Source organism: Brassica napus, chromosome C4 (genome assembly GCF_020379485.1).
Source record: "Brassica napus cultivar Da-Ae chromosome C4, Da-Ae, whole genome shotgun sequence".
Lineage (NCBI taxonomy): Eukaryota > Viridiplantae > Streptophyta > Magnoliopsida > Brassicales > Brassicaceae > Brassica > Brassica napus.
In genome coordinates this window covers 55,487,186-55,500,880 of record NC_063447.1, presented here as the reverse complement: position 1 = coordinate 55,500,880, position 13,695 = coordinate 55,487,186, and the positions used below count along the sequence as shown (strand labels likewise).

Genomic DNA, 13,695 nt, shown 5'->3' with positions numbered 1-13,695 from the left:
CTATTCGACCAGTTACTCGCCTTTTGTTTGATCCTGTCTATGGTGGAGGAGAATATATCTCTATTCTTTCTCCCGAAGTGCTCCGGGAGACCGAGGTATTTGCCTATGCTGCCTTCTTTTTGGATTCCCAGAGCGTTCATTGCTGCCAGTTTCAGCGAGCCTGGGGACTTTCAAGAGAAAGTAATGGAGGACTTGTCAGCGTTAATAGACTGTCCCGATGCCTCTTCATATCTCTTTAGTAAACGACTCAGCGCCAAGCTAGTTTCCTTTGTAGCTTTGATGAAAAACATAGTGTCGCCTGCAAAGAGGAGATGGTTTAGTCGAGGACTCCCTCGAGCTACACAGATTCCGCTTAAGGAACCATCCTCTTGTGCTTTGTTACACAGGCCCAAAAGTACCTCACTACACAATAAGAAAATGTATGGTGAGAGAGGGTCTCCTTGACGGATTCCTCTAGTCGGGTTAACTCTTCCTCTAGGCGAGCCGTTGATGAGGAAAGAGTAGGTAACAGTGGATACACACTGCATGATCATCGCGATCCATTTCGGGTGGAAACCTAAGCGCTGGAAGACGAGCCGGATGAAGTCCCATTCGAGCCTGTCATATGCCTTGCTCATGTCCGTCTTCACCGCCATGGAGCATCTTTTCTCAGCTTTGGAAGTCTTGAGGTAGTGGAGAACCTCGTGGGTGATGAGAACGTTATATGAGATCGCTCGTCCCGGTACGAATGCGGACTGGTTTTCGGAGATGATCCCATCCAGCAGGGGCTTGAGCCTCTTTGTCAAGATCTTTGAGATAATTTTGTAGTACACATTGCAAAGGGCAATGGGTCTATACTCCACTACCGTCTTCGGACTACGAACCTTCGGGATAAGACGAATATGGGTCTCGTTTATCTTTGGCGGGAGCGTTGCTGTTTCGAATATCAGTTGGATCTCCTTAACTATGTCTTCGCCGATCTCCAGCCAGTGGGTGTGAAAAAATCCCGCAGAGAATCCATCGGGTCCCGGCGCCTTGTCCGCGTGGATAGAGTAGATAGCGTCTTTGATCTCTACAGCTGTTGGTATGCAGATCAGCCGTTGGTTCTCTTCCTCAGTCACCATCGGCGATAAGGCGTAATTCACTGTATCTTCTCTGTTCCTGTCCATGGCAGTGAAGAGGCTCTCGAAATAGCTGACAATGACTTTGGAAATTTGGTCCTCTTCATAGACGTTTGTTCCATCAGCATTCTCGATGACTGAAAGCCATTTATCCTCTTCCTGTTCTTTGCCGTGGCGTGGAAGAAACCCATATTTCTATCACCAAGGCTGAGCCACATCAGTCTACTTATTTGTTTCCAATAGCTCTCTTCCGCCAGATATGCTGCGTTTAGCTCTTCAGTTACCTTGGTGATTGGTCCGACGTTGTTCTCTTCGCTAGACAGGGCAGCTTCGAGCTCTTTTTTTTTCCTCTCGATAAGAGCTCTGCTATTGAGCCTTTGTTGCTTACTCCATTCAGAGATGGCAGTCCTTACTCTTGAAATTATGTCATTGACAGGCAAGTCTCCCGCCTCTTTCCAGGTTTGTGTGACCAGTTCCTTGACCTCGGGGTTGTCTTTGAGACGTCTATCATAGCGGAACATGGGTCTTCGTTTTTTCTTGTTCGGTTCAAAATAGGAGATTATCGGTCTATGATCCGAGCCTTCATATGCCATGTACTGTGATCTCGCCTTGGGAAAGAGTTCTGCCCAGTCGCTATTGGCCACTGCTCGGTCCAATCTACAGCGGATGAAATGATCACCTCTCTGTCCTCTCCAAGATAAGAAGTCCCCCGACTGTTGTAAGTCATAGAGGTCTCCTTCCGAGAAGAAAGTTCGCATCTCCGAAAAGGATCCCTCAGCTCGCATAGGCCCTCCACTCTTTTCATCATTACTGAGTAGATCGTTGAAGTCTCCGGTAAGAAACCACGGAGCTTCCCGTGCGTTTTGGTTCAGTAAGTGATCCCACAACTGACGTCTTTTTGGTTTGTCTGTGTCCCCATAAATAAAAGAAGCATAGAAAGTCTTTCCTTCAAATATAATCCGAGTATCAATACAGTTAGCATTTGAGCTTAGAACTTGTAGATTAACTTCTTGCTTCCACAGGAGGGCAAGACCGCCCGCTCCATGCCCCACAGGAGCCACCAGGTGAGAGTTTTCGTATTGTAGGGACTCTGTCTTCGAAAGTACGAAGGCATCGGGATTTTTGGTCTCCATCAGGAAAGTAATGTCCGGGGAATTTGATTTCTTCAGTTCCCGGAGAGGTCGAACTGTCCGGGGGTTCCCTAACTCCTGACATATCCAGCTTAGTATCTTTAAGGACCGAGAGAAGGCGGATTGTGAAAATCCACCCTTCTCTTTGTGGCCGTCGGGATCAGGTTGCAAAGTGGTTGATTCTCGGAATTTTTGGTCGAGCTTGTAGTGCCTCTAGAGTCTCTGGGTCCTCTGGAAGTTCCTGCTCTTTTTGGTTTTGGGGTTCGCACTTTACCGGCAACATTGTTAACTTTTCTCCTAGGAAGCGGGGGCTTTATCACTTGTGTCTTCCTTTTCCTTGAGCAGGACCCCTTAATCAGTTTGGGGCTCACCTGGCTTGCGTGTTGTTTCTTTATTCCAGGGGGTCGGCCCGGTTTGCGTTTTGTAGCTGGTTCCTGCAATGTAACAGTAGCCTCCGCCATCGGAGTAGAAGGGGGCCCCAATCTCAGGACCGCAGGGATTCTCTCTGCAGATAGTTGTTCTTCAACCATGGGAGGAGGGGCAGGAGACGTGACCCTAAGGGAGAACTCGGTTGTAGGTCCTTGGGCACGAACCATACGAGCCGCTGCTTCTTCTAGTTGACCCTCTTCTTCAGCTTTTCGGAATCTCTCTTTTCTTGCTGCACTCTCCGATGGGTCAGCGCATTGAGTATATTGTAACATAACTTCTCTGACCTCTCCTAGTGCTTCCTCAAAAGCAGCAGGAGGGGGAGCTAGATCCTTTTGGACCCGAAGAGGATTCCCTCTTGCAGGTTGGATCGTAGCCTCCTTTGATGATCCAGATTCTTCTCGCTGTTCAAGTCGATTAGTTCTTGTCGTATTAAGTCGAGCAGACCGGTCATGGGACCCTAGTCTCTCCTTTTCTTCCCATCTTCCTGCTGATTTCCTAGCGTAGTAGTCCCCTTGCTGTGGAGTAGATTCTCTATGGTAAGGGTATCTGAAGTCATTTGACCTCTGCCAGTCTCTTGGCGGTTCCTTGTAGGGTCGTCTGGATACACTTTCCTGGCTTGAACTATCCCTTCTACGCGCATCTAGTACGTGTCTAGCATCATGACGGTAGTCTCTCTAGCGGTCAGATGCTTGGTAGCTTCTATTCTCTGTTCTGTTCTCTCTAGCAGTAGAGAAGTGATAGGGTTCTGGGTGTTGAGCAGCACAAGGTTTACTCTGTTCCATGACTGAAGCGTTGGACACAGGTTCTTTTTGTTGTAGGGCGCGCGCCTCATGTTTAGCCACAAGGCAGTCTTTAACTTCATGGTCCAATCTGAAGCACTTCAGGCAATCTCTTTCAAGTTTTTCATAGACAAAAGTTGCTGTTACCTCATCCCCATTGGGGTACTCTATGACCGAAGATTTGATTAGAGGTAGCAACCCATTGATTTGAACTCTCATCCTGATTGAGAAGTCGGTAATTTCCGCTTCTTCATAGATTCCTATGTCTTCTCCTAGGCTCTTAACAGTCTCCTCTTTCCACAAATGGAGGGGGATCCCTTGAACCTTGATCCAAAAAGGGGTAAGAGATGGAAAGGAGGTATCTACTGTGGGTTCCCAGCGCTGGAGGATTATCATCCATTTAGCGAAATGGTAGGGTCTTTTATCCAGGACAGCAAGTAGGTCTGCTTCATTTTCAAACTGAAACTGGAATTGGCCATTTCCTAAATCAGAGCCGACTGGCCTTCCCATAGCTTTCCAGTGCTCCGTAAAATGTGGGATTAGGGACCAAATCTTCTGAACTGACCGATTTGTGAGTCTTCCAATAAGCGTTAGAGACAGCTTACGGGTGTGTGCCGAGATGTCAGACGCTTGAGCTTTGATTCGCCCTGCACGCGGCGGTTGGGGGGGGGGGGGTGGGGTTTGCACCAGCCCTTTACCTTTTGCTTCTCTGGAGAGTCTTCCTTCCATTCTAACTATGGCTGTATCAATCTGGGTTTTGTTGGTGTTATTAGGATCGAGATTCCTCGTTGGATTGGAGCTTAAACTTAAACTTGCGAAAACATGAAAGATTAAACAGGATTCCCGTTATAATCTACAGATCTTCAAACCAGTTTATCCAGACTCATTCAAGGTGTCTTCCATCACTGTGAGCAACAACTACAGAGGTTTTGGTAGCTGCTTTGTAGTTCCGGTGGTTTGGGCAACCTCCGGTGGTCTTCAGGCGGTCCCTCCGACCCGGGTCGGGGGAGAGAACCCGGTTGTTTGTGTGACAGCACTTGCTTTGGACCGATGGATAAAGCACTAAAAGGGAAGGAATTTGAAAAAGTTGGGAATAATGCAGTGAATTTCAGACGAAAAGGGGAAAGAACTGACGGTTAATAGATGGTTAATAGGTGGACAGTGTCAACTCGCCAGTTAAAGACCTTTCTCGGGGTAGTCGTCTGGGAGAGATTTTTTGATTTTTTATCTTTTTCTTAGATAAAAGTAGATATAATATATATACAACATCAGATATTTATTTATTTTCCTTAGTCCATTCCATACTTTTATCTTCAGCTTTGTAAATGTCTTTCTGGAAATTTGGAAAGGCGAAAAGGATGGAGAAGAAGGACGCTCTTGGGTCAATTCTTAAGCACAAGGCTTGGCTTCTTCTCTTGGTTCATGGCCTCACTCTCTGCTACTAATTGAGCAGAAGCTACATCTGCTTTTCTGAATACTATGACATCACATTTCTCTCATCTGTTTAATGACATCTGAAGTCTGTTTATTTGTTGTTTCTGTGCTGCATTGAATTTGCTTTGATTATCTTTCCTTTGTGTAAATAATTGGTTTATCCCTGGTTAAAGCATTTACTCATCCACATAGTCAAACCATATTGAAATGCAAATCACCAAAAATAAACATTGTTTATCATCCATTCATACGATCAAGGTAGCTACAACACTCAACAATAAGGAAAAAAGAATAACCAAAAAATTCATTTGAATGCCTAAAAGAATATACTTGCATGACACGGCAATAGAGAAAGCTAGGGTTCAGAATAAACAAAGACCAAGTCACATAGCAGAGCTGTTTCCCCCAGGAATCTCTAGCTACAACCTGAGCTCTAGGTCCACCGTGGTCGTCTCTGTGAAGGATACTAGTGAGGTCTCTGTGATGGCTTCCTGTGATGTCCACCTAATATGCCTCTCTTGTACAGCCTCGAGAGGATCCATCTCTGGAGGTGGTGTTCTGTTTAGATCCAAACCCTCGTCGAGGTAGAGGTTACTGGAGTCACTTGTTGGAGGCGAAACACAAACACGAGGAGATCTGCTACTCCTTGGAATTTTAGGTAAAAGTCTCCTGTTTCTCTCTTCACACACAAACGGATCCTCCTCACAAGTTACAACCAGAGCGATGGATGAAGATGAAGCTTCAGGGTTAAATGGAACCAAAGCTAGAGCCATACCCTCATCTTGAGATTGTGGTTGAGCTGGAGTGAGAGGATTGAAAGCAAGAAAGAGCGTCCCATCTCGAGAGTGAAAGGACCATAGGCGACGAGTCTGGTTAACCTCTAAGTCGTTTTCCTTGACGAACTGGTTCCAACCAGAACACAAGGCGTAGTTGAAACTGCTCCTCATCCCCCATATCCTCAGATTAGCGTTCCATTGCCGCTCAGCATCATTACTATTCAACAAGATCACATCAACTCCTTTGAGTCCTTCATCACGATCTGCTCTGTGATGCTCCTCCACGATGCTCAACTCTCTCTCGTTCAAGAAGTCGTTCTCTGTTATTTGTTTAAAGGGGATCAAGAGACGTCCTTGGTCTGGCTTGAGATCGGTCTTTGTAATCACCTTCTCTATCACCAGCTTCGCATCCACGCCGTTTTTTCTCCTCATCAGCTCAACCAACCATCCGGGCGTCACCCCAGGCTCTCTTCTGACCGGTTCCTTTTGCTTAACCGGTCTCTTTCTTTCCTTAACCGGAGGTTTGATTTCTCTAATCGGTTGTGCTCTGATGGGTTCGTCATTGGACTCCACCACACGACGCCTCTTTGACTCAACGACGTGGGACGAACTTGAAGATGAAGCAGTGTTTTCTTGATTCTTGCACTCAACATCAATCTTTCGCTTGCCTCGCAAGAAAGTGTTGGTGGCTGCACTAGTGATAGTGTGGATCATAAGCATGTTTCTCGCTTGCACGTCTTGTCCTCGTCTCGCTCTTGTTTCGTCGTCACCGTAAGCGTGAAGCAGCGCCGCAAAAAGATCAAAGCATCTCTTCTCCCCCTCCTGAGAAGAACCCTCGCCGTGTTTGTTAACATCATCATCATCACGGGTCACCATCTTCCTCCTCGAAAAGCCGCAGAGTTTCTTTTCTTTTCTTTTTCTTGGCGATGAATCAAATCTCTCTGGGAGAAATATAATAAAACAACAATAAGAAGATAGTAGTGGTGAGAAAGGAGGATGAGAAAGGGACTCCTGTTTATATAGGCCTTTTCATTCACCCTTTACGGACACATTGAAATAGAAAATTTCCTTTTGTCTTTATGTATTTGATTAGTGAAAATAATCTGATATCCGTTAGAAACTCCACCTCTTTCCTTTTTTCTTTTAAATCCGTATTTTAATTGGTTAGTTTTAATTATCGCTAACAAAAAACACATAATTTCCTTTTCTTAAATTATTAGCTGCCTCTATTCCCCTTTTTTCTTTTTAAATCTGTATTTATCTTCGTATTGTTTAACGGTAACAAAAATAATAATACAAATGTAAACATTATTAAGTGAATCTCAGGAGATTCTCTAGTCAGTTTTAAGTCCACGCACGTGTGACATTCTTTGGAGAAAGAAACCAATCATATTAACATTATATATACTTTGATTCATCAGATATAATAAAACTATACTGTATATTGCGTTGATGATACTTCAACGAATAGCGTTACAAAAATACCAAGTATATATAAATTGGTTATTCTTACATGAGGAGACTGTTGTTCATAGTGCATACATTCTCTTGTTGTATTCACCATTTAGAATCTCCGAATCAGAAGCCATACGAGACATAGAGAAAGACTGCGACTTACTCCTCTCTTTCCTTATGCTCCTCAACTTAGACTCCTCCATCCTATGCATCACCACGCAGTAACACATCGCACCGATCGTCGGCAACATGATGGTCCCTCCAATAACAGTCGCACACACGGCCAACCACTCATCCTCTTTGCCGACAACAATGTAAGAGAGAGACACAAAGGCAATGGATATGAACAAACAAGCGCACCACATGAGCTTGTTGATCACGAACACAAGCTTCTTCTTCGCCTTCTGCTCGATCACAACCACCGAAGTCTGCACCACGACGACAGCCAAGGATATAAACAGCGCCAAGCTGTCGAAAACGAAGAAGACCAGGAACGGCGCTCTGTTCGCTATGTGAGCTTGTCCTAACAACGCTCCTTTCGACGGGTCCTCCTCGTATTGGCCTGGGATTGTGAAGATGGCTGCGAACGCCACCGTGGCGATAAGCACGGCCACCACGGTCGCTGAGTTAATGGCGTTGTTGAGACCGCTGATGTGGAGCTTCTTGAGTCTTTTCGCTATCTTCTGGACTCTTACGCCGGTTTGTTTGGACTGCTGGAGCTGAGATTGTACCTCGTGTTTGATGTCGCTGACCGTTTGCTTCAGTTGCTTAGCTGGGTTCTGAGGCTTCCCAAGATCTTTAGCTGTAGCGGCTCCTGCTTCCTTTAGAACTGAGACAAGCTCTCCGTTGCCTATCTTTTCGGCTATGTCGAGTGGTGTGTCTCCAGCTTTGTTTATTGGGTTGAGGTTAATGCCTTCAAAAGATTCCAAACACTGCACTATCTGCATAAAAGCCAATTAATTTTTATATAAGAACTAATATAAATTGGCTAATAGGCCTCGGCCTTCCGGGTTCCAATTTGGTTTGGTTGATCTGGATTTTCAGATTTTCAGTATTATGAGTTCCATTCAGGATTTACTTATTTTTGGGTCAAATTCAGTTTAGTTCCTTCGGAATTAGGTTTGGATCGTATTATAACCGATGCCTAAAAAATAGCAAATAAAATAAACTACAAAAATCTGTAAAATAATCAAAAATATCTAAATTACTTTAATATTATTTAACTGATTTCGGATATTTTCAAATTTTATTTTGGATTTCGGTTTGGTCTGGGTTGCACCTCAACACCGAAATACTAAGTTATTAAGTCTCATTCGGATATTTTGTATAACAGTTTGGATGGTATTTTTTTTTTTTTTTCGTTCGGGTTGGGGTAAAGCCGCCCAGACCTATTGGCTAATATGAAAGCATAGAGGTCTACCTTAACACGGCCCTTGTTTGTGGCAATGTGCAACGGTGTGTTTCCTTTGTTATCCTCAACGCTCAAAACCGCTACATCAGGTTTCACCAACTCAACAACGATCTCATCGTTTTGACCTTTCACAGCCATGTGAAGAGCAGTTTGTCCCTTTTTATCGGTTCTAAACCCAATGCTTGGATCATTACCTATCAAAGATTTAACAACTTCCACATGACCCATCCTCGCTGCTGAGTGAAGCGCGGTTTTACCGTTGTTCTTAGCAATCTTAGCCAAATTAGAATCTGTCTCCAAAAGAAGATTCACCACGTCAATGTGTCCTTGTGCTGCAGCTGTGTGTAACGCAGTTGTACATGATAAATCTGTTGTCATTGCCAAGTTCGGGAATGTCTCCAACAGTTTCTTCAACACCTCTGCACAAACAGAAGAGCCAAAGTAAGAGAACTATCCATGGATGGTTCTAGGCCTGGGATTTTGAACCGAACCTAAATTTCACCTAAATTTTGGTTAGTTCAGTTAGTTCAATGAGAAGTTTGGTTTGATTCAGCAAGTTTTCTACAAAAAAATTGGTTCGGTTCGGCAATCGGTTACTTCGGTTTTCTTCTTCTAAAAAATTATACTCAAACCTTACAAGAAAAACAGAAACAAACTAACCAAATTTCGGACCAAACTAACCGAAATAACCAAAATGAAGCGGAATAAACTGAATTGATCCGGAATTTTAACAAAATTAAACCGAAATCAAAAACTTCAGTAGGATTTTCAAAAACCAAACTAAATCGAATACTGAACCGAAGTTGATTTCGGACAAATTGGTAAGATTTATGTTGAACCGAACTAACCAAAAACCGAATTACCCAAACAGAATAACCAAAACTAACCAAACCAGCAGGTCTAGATGGTTCTATAGCAGGAGAAGTTTCACAGAAAGATCTTTTTCTTACCAAGATGGCCTTGTTTAGCTGCGACATGGAACGGATCAAAACCATTTCTAGCTGCAATCGAACCAGTTTCAAGACACATATGCTTCAACATCTCCTCAACAACAAACGAATGCCCATTCTCTGCAGCAGTATAAAGAGGAGTCTCTCCTTCAAGATTCTGCTTCGACAACAACTCTCTCAACTCTTCGTCACAACTACTACCTCTGATCAACTCTTTAACCTTCCCTAAGTTCCCGGTCCGAGCTGCTATATGAAGAGGCGAGTCGCCTCTCTTCCCAGGCGACTCAGTCTTCTTCCTCCTCTCGCCAATGAAACTCAGCTGCCTCTCCATCACCACACGGAAGCTTTTCTGCTTCTCTAGAAACCCGCCGCGGAAACTCTTCTGCCTCTCCATTGATGGTGCTTTGCCAAAGCTAGGAAGCTTCTCCATAACCCCACGTTTCTGATTATTCTCCACACCTCGAAAACTCAGCTGCTTCTCCATTGACCTTCCTAGTCTGCTTGGCTGCACATTCACGCCTTGGAAACTCACTTGTTTCTCTAAAGCTCTCGCCTTTCTCGGCTGGTTAGTCTCAGTACATCCAAAACTCTGTTGCTTCTCCTTTGGTTCTGTCTGGTTAAAGCTCTGCTGCTTCTCTGAGACAGGGCTACTCTGCTTCTCCTCCATTATAGTCATACTATTACTCTAGTTTTTTCGTCGTAATCAACAACAGAAACCTAAACCCAGATTGTTTCTTATCCCCAATCTAACAAAGAAGCCTAATCTAATCGGAACAATACCTTAGAGAGAGAGAAAAAACAAGCTTTTCTTGATTATCACCTCGAAGATTCCATGTTTAGAGGAAAAAGAGAGGAACTTTAATACTATGGGAAACGAATTGGAGAGGAGACAGCAGCTTTCATGTTCGGTTTGAAGAAGAAAAAAGGTTTAGTCTTTTATGTTCTAGAGAGAGAGAGAGAATGACAGAAGCAGAACATCAGCATCATCTTTAGTTTTGAAGAATCTTTATTAGCAGCCACACTTCTTTGTATGTTAGTGCCTCGTTTTTAACACGCCTTACCTTTAATTTCACCTCACTCATCTTCTTTGGAGGTCTCTGTGACTATAGTCTATAGATAGATATTATTGACTTCTGTATTTGATGGTGCCATGTCACCTACTCCGAGTTAAAAGTCTAGGCAAGGTAAAATATTTAAAACACAATTCAACTTGTCATCTCTACTATTTACAGTTGAATGCTCTGTTAAAAGTCAAGTCAATGTCACTTAGAGAAGGTAGCGTTTTGGTTTAATCACTTTGGTAGTTAATTAACGATTTTCTCTTTAGTTTTGTACAGTAGTATAGTGTTGTCTAATCAAAGAATTGTCTTGTAACAAGACAAAACTAAAGACGGCTATAAAACTTTCATTTTCTTTTACAACTACTAGATATTTTTTCCGCGCTACGCGCGAATAATATATTTAAATTTGTTACATTTATCATTTTTATTTGTATGCAAATTTTTGTATGTTAAATTATATTTAACTAATTTTTAAATTTGATTTTTTATATATTTTTAGTTTGAAGTAAGCATTTCTATTATATGTAACACAATTAACTAATAAAATATGAAAAATCAAATCCGAGATTTTAGAGTTATGTAAAAAAATATAATTATAAATAAAACATATATTAACTTAGTTTAAAAGATCAGAATCTCATCTTGAATAAATTCACGAAAAGAAAAAGTACTCCAATAACCTACTTAAAATATAAAACCCATTTTTCAAAAAATAAACGTACTTAATAATAGTTTTTATGTGTAATAGTTGAAAACTGACAATTGAATATCAATCTATAATATTATTTTAATATATCTAAAGGTAAAATATTAATTGTAATAAACAATTTTTGAATTTTGTAATATTACATGAATTAGAAGTCTTTAAAATCTAAAATCTATTTTATTAACATAATATATTTTTATTCATTTATTATTTTGACGTTACAAAATATTGCTTTAGTTTTATTTGTATATTAATTTTTTAATAATTTAGTTTCTTTTTAAGTAATTTTAAAATTATCAAGAATATAATATATTTAAAATTATTTATTTAAATATATCCAAATATGATGTCTCACTTTTATGTATGTTTGCGTTGAGCATATTTAATTTGTAGTTTATATATTTAATAACACCTTGTTTTTTTACTCTTTATATTTAATCAATTTTTAATTAAGAAATTGCATTCTCTTATATGGATTTTTGTACCCAATATATACACGCACATATATATATACACGAATTGAAAAAAAAAATTGAATGAACTTTTAGTTTCATTGATACCAAAGCAGATTCAGTTTGGAAACCAGATTTGGATGTGGCAGATGTGCGATTTCATTGCTTGAGTGATGGAATAGCTCCTGGTCTCTTGTAACTTTTGTGGTTTCTCAAACATAATCTGTAGGTACTGCCCTGTTTTCCAATCTTTAATTGCAAGGACCATTGAATCTGGGGCATATAAATTAAACAACATCAGATACAAATAGGCTAAGACTCTTTTTGGTTAGAAAGCAGACAAATGTTAGCTTTTAACAGCTATGCAGGTGAAGTTTTTATCTCGGCTCAGCTCATGGAAACGTTTCTAAGCTTCCACTTGTAACATTGGAGCTCATGTGATCTCGAAGATCCTGGTAAAAAAAGAGTGGCAAAATTAAACATTTAAGTAATACTATAGCAATCAAATTCTGAACAACTACGAAAGATGATTCCAGGTTTGTTACGTAGTTAGAACATAGAAATTCGTGTTTTAATGTCAAGAGATTTGATATCTTTAATAGATGTCAACTTCTTCACTTGAGAAGAAGATTACCAACTTCAATAAATGTCAACTGCCGATACCAACTTTAATAGATATCTTTAATAGATGTCAACTGCCGTTACGTAGCGACCGAACTCTCCCAAAACATTAATATTATATTTATTTAATAAACATTGGAATTTGTATTTTAGGATATTTTATTGCAGTATGGTGATTTAAATGTAACAACTTAAAATCTCGATCGAGTTTTCGCATTTAAGATTTGATTTGCAGTTCCTTTTAAAGAATTTCAACTTGTTTTGATAAGTTTGTCCGCTCTTATTGATGGGCCACATCAATCTAGTTGTTACAGTAATTAACAAATGGGTCCAAATTAATATTTTCGAATTTTAATTTTCGAATTTTATATTTTCGAATTTAAATTTCAAAAATTTTATTTTATTTAAAAAATTAATATTTTTTACATTCCGAGGAAATTTATTACATTTTTTACTCGATCGATGCGTTTTTGGACATAAGTCCATCGATCGATCTGTTTATAAAAAAACGTTCGGAATATACCGAGGGACACCTTTCCTCAGAATATACCGAGGGAACGGTTCCTCGGTATATTCCGAGGGACACCTTTCCTCGGAATATACCGAGGGAACGGTTCCTCGGTATATTCCGAGGGACATTTTCCTCGGAATATTCCGAGGAACATGTCCCTCGGTATATTCCGATCGATCGATGTATATATGTCCAAAAATGCATCGATCGATGAATTCCGAGGAAATATCCCGACGAAGTTCTCCCTCGGTATATTCCGAGGAGATTTCTGACAAACTAGTGATCCTCGGAATTTCCTCGGAAATTTGGTTCCTCGGAATTCCGTCGGAAATTTCCGAGGGATTTCCGAGGAAATTTCCGAGGGATTTCCGAGGAAAGAAGAAATTCCGAGGAATTATTTCCGAGGACTTGTTTCGTCGGTATGTCGTCGGAATAACGATATTCCGACGAAATTCCGACGATTTTTTCCCTCAGAATCCTTGCTGTTTTCTTGTAGTGTTATCTTTGTCGAGATCAATCCGGTTCTTTTGGGTGATTGAATTTATCAAGACCGCTACCCCTTTTTTCCTACGTGGATTTTATTTTACGTAAAATATTTTGTTCACAATTCAGTCTGTAACGAAGGTTTAATTTGAGGTTTCGCAACCGTCGGCAAATATGATGTTCCGCACTCATAGCCCAGTAAACCGCTATTTTCTAAGTTAAACGCGAGTCATGCTCAGTTAATGAATGGAATTAGGCTTTTATAGTAAAACCAAAACATAGTTTTGGATTAAAGATAGGCCTGAATAATAAGGTAAAATGAGCTGGGCCGAACATGACTTTAAAACTATTCAGTATTTTTTTTGTTGATCAATACCCTAGTTCTATGATTTTTTTC

The 13,695-nt window shown here is 41.0% G+C and overlaps 2 protein-coding genes across 2 annotated transcripts; both read right to left on the bottom strand.

The window, feature by feature from the left end:
* Positions 1 to 5,098: 5,098 nt before the first annotated feature.
* LOC125585095 (B3 domain-containing protein At2g24670-like) lies at positions 5,099 to 6,804 on the bottom strand. The gene has a single exon (XM_048753523.1). The coding sequence runs from the start codon at positions 6,522 to 6,524 to the stop codon at positions 5,292 to 5,294; it is 1,233 nt and encodes a 410-aa protein (XP_048609480.1). The 5' UTR covers positions 6,525 to 6,804; the 3' UTR covers positions 5,099 to 5,291.
* A 231-nt stretch (positions 6,805 to 7,035) lies between these two features.
* LOC106401385 (ankyrin repeat-containing protein At5g02620) lies at positions 7,036 to 10,459 on the bottom strand. Its single transcript, XM_013841893.3, has 3 exons — positions 9,465 to 10,459; positions 8,524 to 8,933; positions 7,036 to 8,044 (listed from the first exon to the last, which is right to left on the bottom strand). The coding sequence occupies exons 1-3, from the start codon at positions 10,138 to 10,140 to the stop codon at positions 7,178 to 7,180; spliced, it is 1,953 nt and encodes a 650-aa protein (XP_013697347.1). The 5' UTR covers positions 10,141 to 10,459; the 3' UTR covers positions 7,036 to 7,177.
* Between the last annotated feature and the right edge of the window lie 3,236 nt (positions 10,460 to 13,695).

What these genes read in the sequence shown, in the direction of transcription:
- LOC125585095 (XM_048753523.1), bottom strand. Translation starts at nt 6,524, where the DNA reads ATGGTGACCCGTGATGATGATGATGTTAACAAACACGGCGAGGGTTCT.
- LOC106401385 (XM_013841893.3), bottom strand. Translation starts at nt 10,140, where the DNA reads ATGACTATAATGGAGGAGAAGCAGAGTAGCCCTGTCTCAGAGAAGCAG. An exon ending in AGCTAAACAAGGCCATCTTG is followed by an intron (nt 8,934 to 9,464) that starts GTAAGAAAAAGA and finishes CTGTTTGTGCAG; the next exon opens with AGGTGTTGAAGAAACTGTTG. An exon ending in CAAACAAGGGCCGTGTTAAG is followed by an intron (nt 8,045 to 8,523) that starts GTAGACCTCTAT and finishes GCTTTTATGCAG; the next exon opens with ATAGTGCAGTGTTTGGAATC.